At 36.2% G+C, this 17,356-nt stretch overlaps 2 protein-coding genes across 4 annotated transcripts in view; both read left to right on the top strand.

Annotated features, from left to right (window-relative positions):
• On the top strand, positions 1-888 carry LOC125873591 (glycine-rich cell wall structural protein 1-like). The gene has a single exon (XM_049554492.1). The coding sequence runs from the start codon at positions 1-3 to the stop codon at positions 886-888; it is 888 nt and encodes a 295-aa protein (XP_049410449.1).
• A 5,737-nt stretch (positions 889-6,625) lies between these two features.
• LOC125874586 (protein NPGR2-like) overlaps positions 6,626-17,356 on the top strand; it is a 116,275-nt gene continuing 105,544 nt past the window's right edge. For 2 of the 3 annotated variants that reach the window (XM_049555499.1, XM_049555497.1), the window contains exons 1-5: positions 6,626-6,916; positions 7,822-8,087; positions 11,484-11,736; positions 11,982-13,198; positions 13,391-13,544. In XM_049555499.1, the coding sequence (XP_049411456.1) occupies positions 7,836-8,087; positions 11,484-11,736; positions 11,982-13,198; positions 13,391-13,544 (1,876 nt within the window). In that variant the 5' untranslated portion in view covers positions 6,626-6,916; positions 7,822-7,835. Of the gene's footprint in view, positions 6,917-6,953; positions 7,122-7,821; positions 8,088-11,483; positions 11,737-11,981; positions 13,199-13,390; positions 13,545-17,356 lie in introns of those variants that run through there. The other variant, XM_049555498.1, reaches the window with a different exon arrangement.

Raw genomic sequence — 17,356 nt, forward strand, 5'->3', positions numbered from 1 at the left:
ATGATGGGCAAGGGAATGAGGATAGGAGTGTTGGCATTGGTTTGGATTTGTGTCTTAGGGGGGAGTTTGGTTCTTGCTAGAGATTTAAAAAATGAGGATGAGAAGTTTTTTTGGATGGGTAAGGGAGGCGGATTTGGTGGAGGCATGGGTAAGGGTGGTGTGTTTGGCAAAGGCGGTGGAGTTGGTAGTGGTGTTGGAGGAGGGTTTGGTAAGGGTGGAGGCATAGGAGGTGGATTTGGAAAAGGTGATGGTATTGGTAGCGGCATTGGAGGTGGATTTGGAAAAGGTGGCGGCATTGGAGGAGGGTTTGGTAAAGGTGGTGGCTTTGGAAAAGGTGGCGGCATTGGAGGAGGATTTGGAAAAGTTGGTGGCTTTGGAGGTGGATTTGGAAAAGTTGGTGGCTTTGGTAGCGGCTTTGGAGAAGGATTTGGAAAAGGTGGTGGTATTGGTAGCGGCATTGGAGGTGGATTTGGAAAGGGAGGTGGATTTGGAAAGGGAGGTGGATTTGGAAAAGGTGGTGGCATTGGTAGTGGCTTTGGAGGAGGATTTGGAAAGGGTGGCGGCTTTGGAAAGAGTGGTTGGATTGGAGGAGGGATAAGCAAAGGCGGAGGAGGATATACAAGGGGTGGAGATTGTATCAGCAAAGGTGGGAGCATTGGTGGTGGCGTAGGCGAAGGATTTGGTAAAGGTGGTGGCATTGGCGGAGGATTTGGTGGAGTTGTTGGAGGAGGATTCGCTAAAGGTTATAATGGCATTGGAGGTGGTATTGGCAAAGGCGGTGGCATTGGTGGAGGATTCGGTAAAGGCGGTGGCATTGGGGGAGGAGTTGGCGGAGACTTTGGCAAAGTTGGTGGATTTGGAGGTGGAATAATTGGAGGACATCACTAAAGTTAATGTCTTCAGTTTGCATGAACTCAAAACATGCAGGACTTGCATATTTTTAAGAAAAAGATTGGTTTTTTTTTAATAATTAATTTCCATTTGTGTTATGTAGCACTAGTATTTGTTATTCACAAATTATCAATGAAATGAAATCGTACTTGATTAATTCTTCACCTATTCGTCTAAATATATATTTTTTGTTTTAATTTATGTGTCATAATTTCTTTTTTAATATGTTTTGGAAAGAAAGTCATATTTTTTATTTTTTTTTAACTAAAAGTAATTTAACCTTAGATTTTTGTTTTATCTCTAATGAATTGATTTACCGTCACAAATTACATATATACATAATACTACATGTAATGTTTGATGTTATCATGCACGTATTGCACTCGTCAAATGCGTGAAGGTGAAAGCAAGAGAGCACGTACTTTCACGTGCAAGAAAATGGTTGAGTAAATTTATATGTGCAACGCAATTAAAAAGTGTAGTACTTAATTATAATTCTATAACAATTATATTTTTAAAAAAATCATAATTTTTATCACCAACAGAATTATTTCATGAGGCAGTACTCCGATTACATATACTTTCCAAGAAAAATTAATATATGGTGGTGGAGACTAATTAGGGTATGTAGATTTTGATTTGATTGCTTAATCGAATCGAAAAAGATATTAATATTAATTTTTCGCTAATATCGGATTATGAATTTAATGATTCATTCATTCTTATAGTAAGATTTGAAGATTTGGTTGAACATTTTCTTAATCTTTTTTCTTTCTTTAATTCGTTATGCTGATTATTCAACTGTACTGTAGTATATTATTCCATGATTTTAATCTTGTTTATGGGAATGTTTATTATTAAAGTTTGAATTAAAATCTCTTATTTTACTTATGTATTGAATGGTTTTTATTTCTAATGAAGCATGTTGAGAGTAAGGGAAAAAAAAGGAAAAAAGTAGTTAGTTCTAAAAGTTAGTTATAACTAACTCTTAGGTAGTTAAGTCTTGGAAAAAATATCTCTCTATATAAGGGAGTCTTGTATGTAATTGTGGTTAAGTTTTTTTTTTTTTTTTTTAGAATATACTTCTCTAATAGAAAAGATACAGAACTCTTCTCCTCTTCTCTTTTTTCTCTCCTTTTGATCAGTTCTGGAAACTATTGTTCCCAAGAACAATTTCATGGTATCAAAGCAGTCGAGTTAGAGTATCTAGAAAAAATTGACGATCCTACAGTTGAAAGTTCAATTGAGGTGTAAAGCCAGAGTCAAGATCAACGATCTTGAAGAATTGAAACAATGGTGGGTACTGAAAGTTCAGCCACAGGGACGACTGGTCTAGGTGGGATTCAATCCTCTGTTCAAAGTGGAATGCAACCTAATGTGATCGATTACAATCATCCACTATTCCTCAATCCATCAGATGTGAGTGGTGCCCAAATCATATCGTTTCAACTCACAGGTATTGAGAATTACTCAATCTGGCATAGATCCATGCGAGTGGCTTTGTTAGGAAGAAATAAATTGGGTTTGATAGATGGAACTTGTGCTAAAGATAAGTTTCCTAGTGAATTGGGGAACAATTGGGAGAGGGTAAATGCAGTAATGTTATCCTGGATAATGAATTCTGTTGCTAAAGAATTGCTTGGGGGTATAATGTATACATCTATAGCAAAAGAAGTGTGGGATGATCTATATGAGAGGTTTCATAAAATTGATGCTGTGAGAACCATTAATCTGCATAAGAATATATCCTCCCTGTCTCAAGAAAATATGTCTGTGTGTGCATATTTTTTGAAACTGAAAGATTTGTGGGATGAGTTCGAAGCACTTGTTCCTGCACCAAACTGTGAATGTGATAAATCTAAAGATTTTGTGGTGCATCTTCTGAAATTGAAGTTGTTTCAGTTCTTGATGGGATTAAACGAGTCATATCTTCAAGCAAGAAGTCAAATATTGCCTATGAGTCTGTTGCCTTCAGTAAATCAAGCTTATGTTATGATTGTAAGTGATGAAAGTCATAAGGCAGTAGCTACAAGTGCTGGAGTATTGGGAGTTAGGCCAGGTGCACAGTTGCGAGATTATGAAATAGCTATGTATTCAAGAAATCAGGGTTAAAGGCTTAAGAAAAACTATAATGTTCAGTGTGACTTTTGCAAGCTAAAGGGTCACACCAGGGAGAATTGTTGGAAGTTAATTGGCTACCCTCATGATTTCAAGACCAAGAGAAAGCAAAGAATAGAAAATGGTGCTGCTTATAATGTAGTGGCTGGTCAGTCTGGTGAACAATGCTCTCAAGTAAAGGCAAGGACATGTGATCAAGAAGATTCTGAAGTGCGGATGTCTATGATAAACCAGATAGGTAAAGTAGCTTTCACACAAGAGCAATATAATCAGATTCTAAAGATCATCCACACTAGCGGTATATCAACACAGGAGACTGAGGCAACAGATGTGGCTAATGTCGCAGGTATAAACAGTGCTTTTCTAGCTTGTTCTAAGTCACAACAGTGGATAATAGATACATGAGCTACTCATCATATAGTGTCTGAATTAGGTCTGCTTGATGAGTCTTCTGTGGTAACGTCTAAAAAAGTAAAGAGGGTATGTCTTCCTAATGGTGATACAACTATAGTTGCTAATGTAGGGAAAAGTTATTTGATAGAAGGAAACAATATTTCTAATGTATTGCATATTCCTCAGTTCAATTATAATCTACTCTCAGTGTCCAAGGTGACTAGAGAATGGCAGTGTTCAGTAAGTTTTTTCCCTGATTTCTGTGTATTCCAGGATCTCTACACTGGAAAGGTGAGAGCAATTGGAAGAGTTAATGGTGGTCTGTATTTCCTGGTTGATCAGAGTGCTAAAAAGGCAACTAGTTGTGGAGACAATGAAGTATTAACTGCTAATACTGTGGAAGTCGAAAAAACAGACTACAGTTTCCAGAAGTTCTGCAGAGGCAGAATTCAGAAGCCTTGCAACAATTGTAGCAGAATTAGTGTGGATACTAGGTTTGATAAAGGAAATTGGATGTGAGGTAACACTTCCAGTAAGTGTCTTCAGTGACAGTAAGTCTGCAATGCAAATAGTAGCAAATCCTGTATATCATGAGAGGACAAAACACATTGATGTTGATTGTTATTTCATCAGAGAAAAACTACTTCAAGGAATGATGACTACAAACTACATTCCAACACAACAACAACCAAGAAACATGTTAACTAAGGGGCTTGCTAGAGTCCAGCATGCCTTTCTTATTTCCAAACTAGGAATGTGTGATATATTCTCCCCTTCCTAGCTTGAGGGGGAGTGTTGAGAGTAAGGGAAAAAAAAGGAAAAAAGTAGTTAGTTCTAAAAGTTAGTTATAACTAACTCTTAGGTAGTTAAGTCTTGGAAAAAATATCTCTCTATATAAGAGAGTCTTGTATGTAATTGTGGTTAAATTTTTTTTTTTCCAGAATATACTTCTCTAATAGAAAAGATACAGAACTCTTCTCCTCTTCTCTTTTTTTTCTCCTTTCGATCAGTTCTGGAAACTATTGTTCCCAAGAACAATTTCAAAGCATAAAACATAAAATAAAAATGAAATGTAATATTGTCTAGCTCTAACAATATGTAACAAACTTTATATAATTCATTATATCATATGTGTGACTCATTATATATTATCCATATGTACTACTTGATAGAAGAGCATGTGGTTTACCAACATGGAGAAGTTTCGGGTTCGAGCCTTGAATATTGAGAAAATCCTGTTAGGAGCACCATCCTCGAATGGGTTCTATAATACATAATTCGAATGTAATCAGGACTTTAATATGACTCCAAACACCGGATGAAAAAAAAAAGCATATGGTTTCAGCTGAGGCAATTCTTTTGCTTCTATTTTGGGGATCACTTCTGAAGTGGATACCTCTGATGAAATGAAATAGGTACCTTGATAAAATCTTTATCTCTAATTCTTAATTGTGAATATCAATTCGAGTTCATAAAGTTATTTTATTTAAATTAGTATTGTTTTTTTCACTCATATCAAATATATCTTATTTTTACTCCAAAAAAAATAAATATCAATTAATAGACCTAACTATCTTACTTCCAATGGAACCAAATTCTATCTCGAAGAAATTCATCTAAATAATTCATCTTCCATCTCCATCTTAATTGACTTATCAAAAATACTTGTTTTTTACCTTGCTTCATAATGAAACTTTGTCATTGGTAACAATAGATTTTTATTAAGTTTAAAGAATGGATTTTCGCAAATAAATTCCTTTTTTAGTAAGTATTATTGCAAAAGATTGATAATTTATTGACTAATCTAAACATGAAAATTTGAATGATCAGGTGAAGTTTTTGAATGAAATGCTTGAGTTCAAGGAAGAAGATGAAGTCAATTTTTCATATAATAATGTACATAATACATAAGTGTACACGTACCTCTTATAATGTTGTATAATATCGTATATCAAGTTTTATAATAATTTTTGTAAAAAAAAAATGTATGAAAAATTGTATGTTGTTATATATCAGATGTATAATTTATGTATATCAAATTGAATTTTGACTGAAAATTTATAATGTAAGTTTTGGGTTACATCTTGGTGAAGTAAATTAGGTAATTGTATTATCTTTTTTGTAATTCTTTCCATTTAATTTATATTCTTTATATTACACAAAATGACTAAAGATAAAATTAATTTCAAAATACATACACTAGATTAATTTAATTAAAAGAGTACTCTTTTCGAAAATGAAAATGAAAATGAAATATAGCACGTGCAAAGAGGCAAAATAGTTCATAAATATTCTTAAAATAAAGAAAAGTAAAATAAAACAATAAATCTTATTCCCTCCGTCCCATTTTATATGTCATCTTTTTACTTTACACTTACATTAAGAAATGATGTAATACCTTTCTATCCTTGTTTAATTTTTTTGAAACTCAAGTTTTCAATCAATGAATATGAATTAATTTATTTTGATTAATTAATTTAACCAATGAACATGAATAATTTACTTAATTTTTCTAAGTTGGTAAAATGTATGTTTTCAATGCTAATAACTCACAAGGGTAAAAAAGGAACAATATGCTAATTTATGCATTGATTTTATGAAATGACAAGTATTATGGATCAACTATTTATAGAAGGAATGATATATAAAATAGTACGGAGATAGTATTATATTTTACACACATTAGGCAACTGACATAAACATTTTGAATTGAAGGCCTTTTGTACCCAAAAGTCAATAATTAGACCCCACTCTATTCCTTCCCCCCATTAGCCTTTTCCTAAAGCAGCCATTAAAACAATCATTATAATTAAAAATTAATTAAATCAGCTTAACACTGTAAAGGAATTAAAGACTCTGTCTGACATTACTAATTTAATGTTAAAAAATTATTAAGAAAAATCTCTGTCACAATTGATTATTTTCTTTATCATAATTTATGTGACAATTTAAATTTTAAAAACTTCTTTAAGGCTCTACAATCTATGTATATTTGAATTAATCAATTTCTTTTTTGTTTTAATTTTTCATATTGGAGCGACTAAATTTGATATTTGCGTAGAAAAGTCTCATATCAAGATAAAGTATGACTTAACAAAGGTAACTCGTATCTTAAAATTAGAACTTGAAACTTCTGATAAAAAGTAAAAAATATATTTATCGCTCTATCACAACTCTCTCGTATGAATGAATTAATCAAACTCTCTACATATATGGAAAATGTGGAAGAGAAGATTTCAGATTTCAGGGATTGTTGGGTGTCATTTAATGCATTCACTACTTGTGTCTGACTTCTGAATCTTCTCTTCTACAGTTCTACTAAACGCCACAGAGGAACAAGTTGAAAACTTTGTAATAAAATACTGTAACAATTTTGTTAAGCTTTGGATTCTTCTTTTTTTTTTTGGGTTTAACTCAGTCAAGAAAATCAACCCAAAAAGCTTTAATCTTTGGAAGAAATGGGTAGTGGAGGCTTGTGGGCTCAGCTCAGTCAATGCTTTTTACCAATCAAAAGGTACTTTTTGATGCTCTGATTTAACCCTATCTTTCACTTCACTGTTTGAAATTGATTACTTTCAACCATTTGTGTGATGTGATGCCATGGGTTGTTCTTTTCTTGAATATTTTAGCTTTAGAAAATTGAAATTTTCCCCTAAAATTCTCTGTGGAAATGATGCAACATGTTCTTTGTGGATTAGGTTAACTGAAGCTCTGTTTGGGTAATGTTGGTTCTTCCCTTAATTGGATTTTGCTTACTTTTACACAATTTCATTATGTTAGGGCTTTACAAATCTTGGAGATTTTGTTCCATTTGTTTTAGGGTCTTTGAATTTAGGTGCAACATTTCTTCAACTGTATAATTTTTGTTTAGTTGGGTATATGTGAAATCAACACAATTCTACAAGGAGAAGGAGATTGAATTTTGCCTAGTCTTTCCTTCAACTGTATAGTTGTTTTTAGTTGGGTTTACTTTTTTGTATTTCCTTGCTTTCTTCTCTTATGCTGTTAGTCTCCTGGATAAAATATCTTAGGCATAATACATATACAGACACTCAAACTTGACCTTAGCTGACAAGTAAGCATGGCTAGACACCTCAACTCGTCTTCACTTGTCAGTTGAACACTCCAACTAACAAAATGATCATTTAGACACCTTCAAATTTATGTGTCACGCCAGCATGGGGTGTCCACAAGGCACGATAAGGACGAGTTAGAGTGCCTAGTTGCCAATTGAGACCAAGTTGAAGAGTCTTGATGTGTGCACTCTCAAAGTGGGAGTGCTTACTTGCCAGCGGAAGCCAAGTTTGAGTGTCTATTTATGTATCATGCCAAATAACTTATCTTCGTTTGCTGAGTCTGATTTATGTTCCATTTGGGGTTCTGATACGTTTTGTGAGCTTTTATGATTCAACATTTCAGGGTAATGAGACAGAATGAGTGTTAAGTATTGGGTTTACAAGCAGAAAATTAATTTAAGCCTTAGATTGCGGAAGATGATGAAGTGCATTTGCTCAGGGGAACAATTAAGGATTGAAGATATTATTCCATCATCCGAGTCTCTTGCAACTCGGGACTATTCAGCTAGTGGGTATTCTTCGCGAGCTGGTGATGACGCCAAGGCAGACACCAGTAACATAGAAGAAGCAGAATCATCGCTTCGTGAGAGTGGCATTTTGAATTATGAGGTTGGTGTCACAAAAGTTGTTTATAATGAAGTTAGCTTCCCTTTCGATCCTATAATTAATATCTTTTTCATGATCGGATGTTATCATCACAATTTTCGCCCCTCAATTTGATTTGATGCGTACTCAAGTTGTTTTATTATGCATGCGGGATGCTAGGGAATTTTTCAGTTGATAACGACAAATCTTGTTTTGTTATTAGATAAATCCCATCACTAAACTGGTTTTGGGAAAACTGAGATTTGTTTTTCAACTGAGGCACAGGGAAGAAAAGTCCCTGCTCTGTATGCTTTATCATGTTTCATTTTGTTCAAGTATCAACCGTAAGGATTTCTTTAATAAATGAAATGCAATTTGTGGGCATTATACTCGTTATTAAGACACTGTTGTAGAGTTAGTCCTGCTAACTCTCTTTTAATGGGCATATGAGTGACACGTGTTACCTGCCATGTGTTTTTGTTTCCCATTGTGTATGTGGTCTAAAATATACATAATCAGACCTATGATTTGGTAGACACAAGAGTGTTTACATTTAGAAGGAAGCCTTGTCGTAACTGGTAGAGTTGTTGCCATGTGACCAGGAGGTCATAGATTCGAGCTGTGGAAACAGACTCTTGCAGAAATGTGCGGGTAAGACTGCGTACAATATACCGTTGTGGTACGGCTCTTCCCCGAACCCCGTGCATAGCAAAAGTGCAGTGCACTAGGCTGCCCTTTTTCTTTAGTAGTTTTTACCTAAGTTGCTCGGACTCGGGTGTGGGTGACCGGTACTGGTGCGGATCTAGAGGTCGGATCCTTAATGATCTAATATTTATGATTCGGAGATATGGATCCATGTATGGATACGGGTGCGGGGATTCGCCTAAAAATAGAGTTATAAAACCTGAATTATGAGATATTATGTGGAGAACTTTTGGAGAATCTTAGAAGGAGATTAAAGGAAACGGAGTGACATATAAACTTCTATATAAAAAGTAGGGAAAAGGGTCAAAAATATCCCTCAACTTTAGTTTATTAGTTGACTATACCCCTACCGTTAAAACAAAGTTATTTATACCCTCGCTGTTACTAATTTCATCATTTATACCCCTCAATTAACAGAAATCCCCAAATCAAACAAAATTGACCCGATTTCTAAAAAATGACCCATACCCCATTTTAAACCCATGCCCAACCCATCAATCTATTTTAAATCCAAAATAATTTAACCTATTTTCCTTACCCTTTAGCCACCATTTCTACAAACTTTTTTTTTCTTCCTTTTAAATTTTTTTTCTCCAAATTCCAGCAAAACATCACTGCCTATTCTCATGACTGCAAAAAGCAGTCATCTTTGTGAGAAGCACATATACCTACCTCACCAATTTCCTTACAAAATTAAATTCTTACAATAGTGAATAAAGATACTTACGCTAAAATGATGGAAAAAGAAATAGTGTGTGCACTAAAAGGAATCGGAGAGTTCGGAGAAGAAAATTAGAGGGGAGGATGGGGTGCACAAATGTTTCTGCAAATGGGCAGGGTCTTTGGGGAAGGCAATACAAGGGGTGGGGGTTGTGAATTTTCTTTTAGGTTTAATTTTTTTTGTTGTAATTATTTGGGTAAAATCCATGTCTTTGATTCTCTCCAACTGTCTGCTTCGAGCTCCTGCGACGATGGTTAGCTTCGGAACGGCCATGGCCGACCACGATGCCGCTCTCCTTTTTCTCTTTCCTCCATTAATAGAGTCATCATACTCGTCTAAAAGTGCTCAAATCTGATCGGTTTTTGTGTTTTAGGTGCTGCTCGACAATGTCTTTGAAGTCACGCTACATCTCCCTCTCTTCCTTGTTAATACAAAATCCGATCAACAAAATTATTGCTCCGGCAAAATTTTATTTTTTCTGATAAAACTTATTGACTGGTTGTTTTCGTTTTATTTTCTAGTATTTCTCGATTGCTGCATTGTTGATAAAGAAAACATAAAGTTCAAATGAAGAACAAATGAAGAATCATGGAAGAATTGGGGAAACACAATTGGAGAATTATCATGATAGTAGCTCCAAATGATTTTTTTTTTTTTGAGAATGGGTATAGAAAATGGGTTAAATTATTTTGGGTTTAAGATAGATAGATGGGTCGCGATTGGGTTTAAAATGGGGAATGAGTTACTTTTTAAGAAACTGGGTCAATTTTGTTTGATCTGGGGATTACCGTCAATTGAGGGGTATAAATGGTGAAGTTTTTTCTGATAAAACTTATTGACTGGTTGTTTTCGTTTTATTTTCTAGTATTTCTCGGTTGCTGCATTGTTGATAAAGAAAACATAAAGTTCAAATGAAGAACAAATGAAGAATCATGGCAGAATTGGGGAAACACAATTGGAGAATTATCATGATAGGAGCTCCAAATGATTTTTTTTTTTTTGAGAATGGGTATAGAAAATGGGTTAAATTATTTTGGGTTTAAGATAGATAGATGGGTCGGGATTGGGTTTAAAATGGGGAATGAGTCACTTTTTAAGAAACCGGGTCAATTTTGTTTGATCTGGGGATTACTGTCAATTGAGGGGTATAAATGGTGAAATTAGTAACGGCGAGGGTATAAATAACTTTGTTTTAATGGTAGGGGTATAGTCAGCTAATAAACTAAAGTTGAGGGGTATTTTTGACCTTTTTCCCTAAAAAGTATTCCATTTTCTTCAATTTCACCTTAACTTTTGTATTGATTATAGAAATCATTAAAATTGTTTAGACTTTCCCCATCGATTTGGTCAAAGTACCCAAAATTGGTTGACCAAATCGTACACGGATCCCACACCCACACCCATATCGTGTCGACACGGGTGCTTCACCAAAAGTGAAGAGTCCAAGCAACTTAGGTTTTTACATTTAAAATTTGTGAAATAGAGTTTATGATTGCATGCTCAAAGAATTAAGGGGACGACTCAGTAGCATGTGAAAGTAAAATTGAATTCTCAACGGAAGCACGAGAGGAAACTTTACATACAGATTTTTTAAATATATGAGTCTTTCAGTGATCTTCTTATATCTTAGCATGAAGTTGTACATATTTCTTTTGCCACTTTATTTACATGAACAACCCTTGTTTTCACTCTCCACTCTTCTGACATGGCATGCTTATATTTTTTTTTTGAAGAAGGTAACTTGATGACATGCTTATATTTTAATTTGTAATGGATCACTAATATCTTTTGTAAAACTGGAGATGTCCATTATATCAATGAAAATTAACACTGTGTTACTGCATATTGAATTACAATAATGTTTCAACATGTCTTCTTGCATTTCCAAGGTAAAAGTGACTCACTAAAGTTCCTCACCAATAAAAGCTCTTGACTTCTCAACTTCTATTTCCCTTCATATTCTACTTGTGGGCTAAGATACACTTTTATTTTAGGAAGCAAGAGCATTATTAGGTCGGCTTGAGTATCAAAAAGGTAACATTGAGGCTGCTCTTCATGTATTTGAGGGAATAGATATTGCTGCGGTGGTTCCCAAGATAAAACTTTCCATCGCAAGAAGAGGTGAGGTACCTAGGCGGAATTCGCTTAGTGATGCTATCCCACCTATGTCAATGCATGCAGTAAGTCTTCTCTTTGAGGCCATTTTACTCAAAGCAACATCCTTGCAGGCTCTTGGGAGGTTCACAGGTGCTTCCTGACTTTTTATTAGCTAAGCTCATTATATGTGTTTTTTCTATTGCATTATCTTCTTCCTTGGGAACTGTAATTCCACTGGCTTTATTGTGGAATATTGAGTCAACAAGATGCCTGCATAGGGGTATTTTCAATTTACTGTCATGAAATCTCTATCTGTGCATGTTTGTGATTCTTTAATGCTGTTCCTGCACTATCAATTGTTAGACCATTAAAGGTTTCCTTTATGAATTTTGCAGAAGCTGCTCAGTCATGTACAGTGATACTGGATACAGTTGAGTCTGCTTTGCCAGATGGCTTACCTGAAAGCTTTTCTACTGATTGCAAATTGTTGGAAACGTTGAACAAGGCAGTGGAGTTACTTCCTGAGCTGTGGAAGCTAGCTTGTGCTCCTCAAGAAGCAATTTTGTCGTATAGAAGGGCCCTGCTTTATTGTTGGAGTCTTGACGTGGAAACGAGAAGCAAAATAGAAAAGGAGTATGCTGTATTTCTCTTATACAGTGGCACTGATGCAGCTCCTCCAAATCTTCGTGCACAGGCAGAAGGTTCCTTCATACCTAGAAACAATATAGAAGAAGCTATATTGCTGCTTCTGGTTCTTCTAAGAAGATACATCCTCAATAAAATTGTATGGGATCCATCGATCTTGGATCACCTCAGTTTTGCATTATCCATTGCAGGTGAGTTTAGGGCACTTGCCCGTCAGGTTGAGGAATTGCTCCCTGGAATTGTTGTTAGAAGACAAAAGTACACTATCCTTGCCCTGTGCCACTATGCAGAGGGTGATGACATGGCCGCTTTGAATCTGTTAAGGAACTTGATGAATAATAGGGACAATAAGAACGGCATATTAGAGTTAGTATTTGCTGCAAAAATTTGTGCTGAGTATCCTAATTTATTGGAAGAAGGGATGGGGTATGCCCGGGAAGTGCTCCCAAAAATTGAAGGGAAATGTAACCAGATGGCTAGCGTTGCAAAATGCTTACTTGGTCTTCTGCTCTCAGGTCGATCTCGCGCCATCGTGTCTGATTCTGAGAGAACCTCAAGATTGTGTGAGGCTCTTGAATCACTTGACTCAGCACACAAGATGACCGGAGGAAGAAATCCTAATGTTCTTTTCTATCTTAGTTTGGAGAATGCAGAGCAGAGAAAGTTGGACATTGCTCTCTACTATGCAAAGCAGCTATTGAAGTTGGAGGGGGGTTCTACTGTCAAAGGATGGCTTCTTCTAGCTCGCATACTATCTGCTCAAAAGAGGTATATAGATGCGGAAAGCATAATTAATGCTGCACTAGACGAAACAGGAAAATGGAATCAAGGAGAACTGCTCCGCACTAAGGCTAAACTACAGATTGCCCAGGGTCATCTGCGGGATGCCGTGGAGACATATACTCATCTTCTTGCAGTTCTCCAGGTTCAGAGAAAAAGTTTTGGAGTTCAGAAAAAGTTGTTAAAGGTATGGTTCCTTGTGATATGAAATATTAACTTGGACAACATGATTCTCTTCTCCAATTCGATTTGTCTTCTTCAGGCAGGACATTGTTGAATGTTCAATCTGTCCTTAAATTCCTGACTTTAGTACTGCAATTTATCCTTTTAGTTTCCCATCTTTCAGTTGTGTTGTTCATTTTACCCTTTGAACCCGCAGAACATGAGAAACAACAGTAGAAGTTTAGAAATGGAAACATGGCACGATCTAGCAAATGTATACACAAACTTGTCTCAGTGGCGTGATGCAGAGGTTTGCCTAATCAAATCCGAGGCTATCAATCCTCATTCTGCCTCGAGATGCCACTCTGCAGGTATTACTTGCTTAATTCACTTATCTTGGCTTATGTTCCTAACTTTTCTTATAAGATGTCTCTTGGAGTGTACTAGACATAGGATTGAAGTTAATTCAGACCAAATCGGTTTTTCTTTCTGCGAAGGGGTATTTATCTGGCACAGGGCGATATGGCTCAAGTAGACAGTCTCATTGTCAATATATGTTGCCTAGGCAATGCAATAACTCCTTGTCCAAGGGGGTGGGGGTGCATTCACACTAAGACTGCAAGTTTATGTATTCTTAAGTTCCCTATTTAAAAGCAGAAATACAAGTGAAGAGCTACAGTTATATTTATCGATACAAACGAACAGGTATAATGAGCAGCTGTGTTATAGAGGTTATCCAGTCAATTTGCTCTGGTTTCTTTAAGTCTTAGATATGATCGTGAAATGGTCTTGCACTTGGATTGCCTAACAGCCGCATATATCGGCTATTGATCCAATAATAATGTACTTTTGTATGCGATTTTATCGTGTAGCTTGTCATTGAGGTTGACTATTGTGAACTAATCCTATAGACCTGCATCAAACACTTGTTAGAGAGTATTTTTTTCATCTAAAAATTGAACTGACGGGAATAGGAGGCTTGAAATCTGAGAGTGATTCGAATTTCGTGCACTCTTTTGTTCTTTTCTACACTAAACTCGTTTCTTCAAACTGTATCCTTATCTAAAGAAAAAATAACATGAGAAAGAATCCACTGGATTATGTTGTTGTCTGGCTCTTTTTGATGGACTAATGGCTTTAGATCTTGGGCTTCCAAACATTATTGCTCGTCTCATGCTTTAGATAACACTGGTTAAGTTAGATAGGATGCAAAGCTTAGTGCGGAATAATGGGCCTCTCATAGCCTTCATTTGTGAATCTGTCATCATAAATACTGCTGTTTTGGAATAATACTTGTTGCATGAAGTTATATCTTTGCAAGAATCTATACAATAACAATTGTGCCTCAATCCCAAGCTTGTTAGGGTTGACGGTATGAATCCTCGATTTCATAAATGCTCTGTTTGGGTCCATAATATTTCAATAATTCCATACTTACGGATTATCTAATACTAGGGGACTAAGTTGCTTGGACTCTTCACTTTTGGTGCCGCACCCGTGTCGACACGACATGGGTGTGGGATCTGTGTCCAATTTGGTCAACCTATTTTGGGTGCTTTGACCAAAATCGATGGGGAAAGTTTGGACAATTTTAATGATTTCTATAATCAATACAAAAGCTTAGATGAAATTGAAGAAAATGGAATACCTTTTATGTAGAAATTTCTATGTCACTCCTTTTCCTTTAATCTCCTTCCAGGATTCTCGTCAAGTTCTCCACAAAATATCTCATAATTTAGGTTTTATAATTCTATTTTTAGATATTTTAATTATTTTTAGGCGAATCCCCGCACATGTATCCCTACATGGACCCATATTCCCGAATCTTAAAAATTAGATCATGAAGGATCTGACCTCTAGATCCGCACCCGTATCGGACACCCGCATCCGAGTCCAAGCAACTTTGCTAGGGGATCTCTAATAAACACTAGTGGTTATATCTCTAATATACTAAGACTCTTCTTGTTGGTATCAGACTGTCACCTACACAAATTTTCACCTTTTATTATCTTCTATCTTTTGATAGATCTGCCTGGTTACTGAGATATCTTTTACTATAACCTGTTCCCATGTAGGCATGTACTCTCTCTGTCCCATTTTATGTCACACTTTACTTTTTAGTCCGTTTCATAAAGAATGTCACCTTACTTACTATAATTAGAAACAATTTAACTTTAAAATTCCCCTTTTACCCTTAATGAGATCATTTGTAGTCACAAATATTAAGGATTGTTTTAGACCACAAGAGACACTCATTGTGGATTCGAAGATTCCTAACTCCAAGACCACTTGAGAGCTTAGGTAGCTGCACTGTTTCTAGTTAACTAGATAGCACCCCTTCATTTCTTTGTCTCCAAACCAAATAAAGTCTCTTCTAAGTTTGTCCAATTTCTCCCGCACCTTAGCAGGTGAGGGAAATAGAGACATGACGTAAGTGGGGAGGGAGTCCAGCACTGCATTTATTAATGTTTGTTTGCACCCAAGTGACAAGTATTGAGATTTCAATTTGGCCAACTTCTTCTTTGACCTCTGGATTATCCCATCCCATATCAGTAGTTCTTTATGATTGCTTCCTAGAGCCTAGAGGCATTCCCAAGTAAGTTGTTGGGAATTACTCAATCTTGCACCTCAGGATGTTAGCCAATCTTTGCATCTGTGCTACTTCCTTGATAGGGAATAAACTGCTTTTCCTCCAGTTAATTCTCAAACTAGAGACAACTTCCAGGAACACAAGAATCACTAATCTTTGCATCTGTGTTACTTCCTTGATAGGGAATAAACTGCTTTTCCTCCGGTTAACCCTCAGACTAGAGACAGCTTCCAGGATCACAAGTATCACTCTGATATATCTGATCTGGTCTTCTTTTGCCTCACTGAAGATTACAGTGTCATCAACATACAACAATTGACAAATCTCCATACTCACACCTGCCCTGCTACTAACTTCAAATCCTCTCATCCATCTGTTTTGACTAGCTACCCTCAGCATGCTATTCAGCCCCTCCATGACCAGTATGAATAGGAAAGGGGAGAGGGGGTCACCCTGCCTCAAGCTCTATTCAAATGTAAAAAAACCCACCGTGAATGGAGAACCTGACCGTTTTAATACAAAAACCTATCCATTTTAGCCATTTATCTCCAAACCCCATCTGTCTTAAGATGTTTAGAAGAAACCCCCAATTTACATGGTCATATGCTTTTTCCAAATCAAGTTTGCACATGATGCGTTCTTTCTCTCCTCTTAATCTTGTGCCCACACATTCACTGGCTACTAATGCAGAATCCATGATTTGCCTGCCCTTAATAAATGCCATCTGGTGCTTGTTCACCAGCTTGTTTACCACCTGTTGAGCCTTTCGGCCAACACTTTAGCTATGATTTTGTACATCCCACTAATTAGACTTATTGGTTTGAAGTCCCTCAGTGATGTAGCTCCACTCTTCTTTGGGATAAGTGCCACATAAGTGGCATTCATACTTTTTTCAAAAACTTGGAACTCATGGAAATGCTTCACATAGTGTTCAAGATGTCTTCTTTCAAGACACTCCAAAATTCTTTAAAGAAGCTCATTGGGAAGCCATCAGTTCCTGGTGCCTTGTCACTAGCACAAAGATTGATGCCTTTTAAGATTTCTTCCTCCTCGAACTGTCTCTGCATCTGTTCCTCCAAGCTAATGGTTGTGAAGTCTTGTAAGTTTAGATTAGGTCTCCATGTCTCTGTCTCTTTGTAGAGATTCTGATAGTAGTCTTGTATTTTCATCTTGATAACTTCTGGATCAGTGATATGTCTCCTTTCCTCTTCAATTTTGTCAATGGTGTTGCATCTCTTATGTGTTGTGGCCATTCGGTGAAAGTATTTGGTGTTCTTATCTCCATTTTTCAACCATTGGACTCTAGACCTCTGTCTCCATGCTATCTCCTCATTCTTGACCACCTCCTCAAACTCTATTGCCAAATGAACTTTCTGGAGCAATTCATCAACCGTGAGTGCTCTTTGCTCCGTGATATTTTCTAATCCAGTAATTTGGTTCAAGATGTCCTCCCTCCTCTATCTCCGGTTATTCTTGTTTTCCTTCTCCCATTCTTTTAATTTTTCTATTAGGAGTTTTAGTTTGGTAGTCAAGATGTAGGTTGGGCTCCCAGTTACATTGAAAGAGGCCCACCATTCTTTTACCCTCTCTTTG

This window comes from Solanum stenotomum, chromosome 8, assembly GCF_019186545.1.
Source record: "Solanum stenotomum isolate F172 chromosome 8, ASM1918654v1, whole genome shotgun sequence".
Taxonomy (NCBI): domain Eukaryota; kingdom Viridiplantae; phylum Streptophyta; class Magnoliopsida; order Solanales; family Solanaceae; genus Solanum; species Solanum stenotomum.

Bases quoted from the DNA above. Each gene is read 5' to 3' on its own strand.
- LOC125873591 (XM_049554492.1), top strand. From the start codon at position 1: ATGATGGGCAAGGGAATGAGGATAGGAGTGTTGGCATTGGTTTGGATT.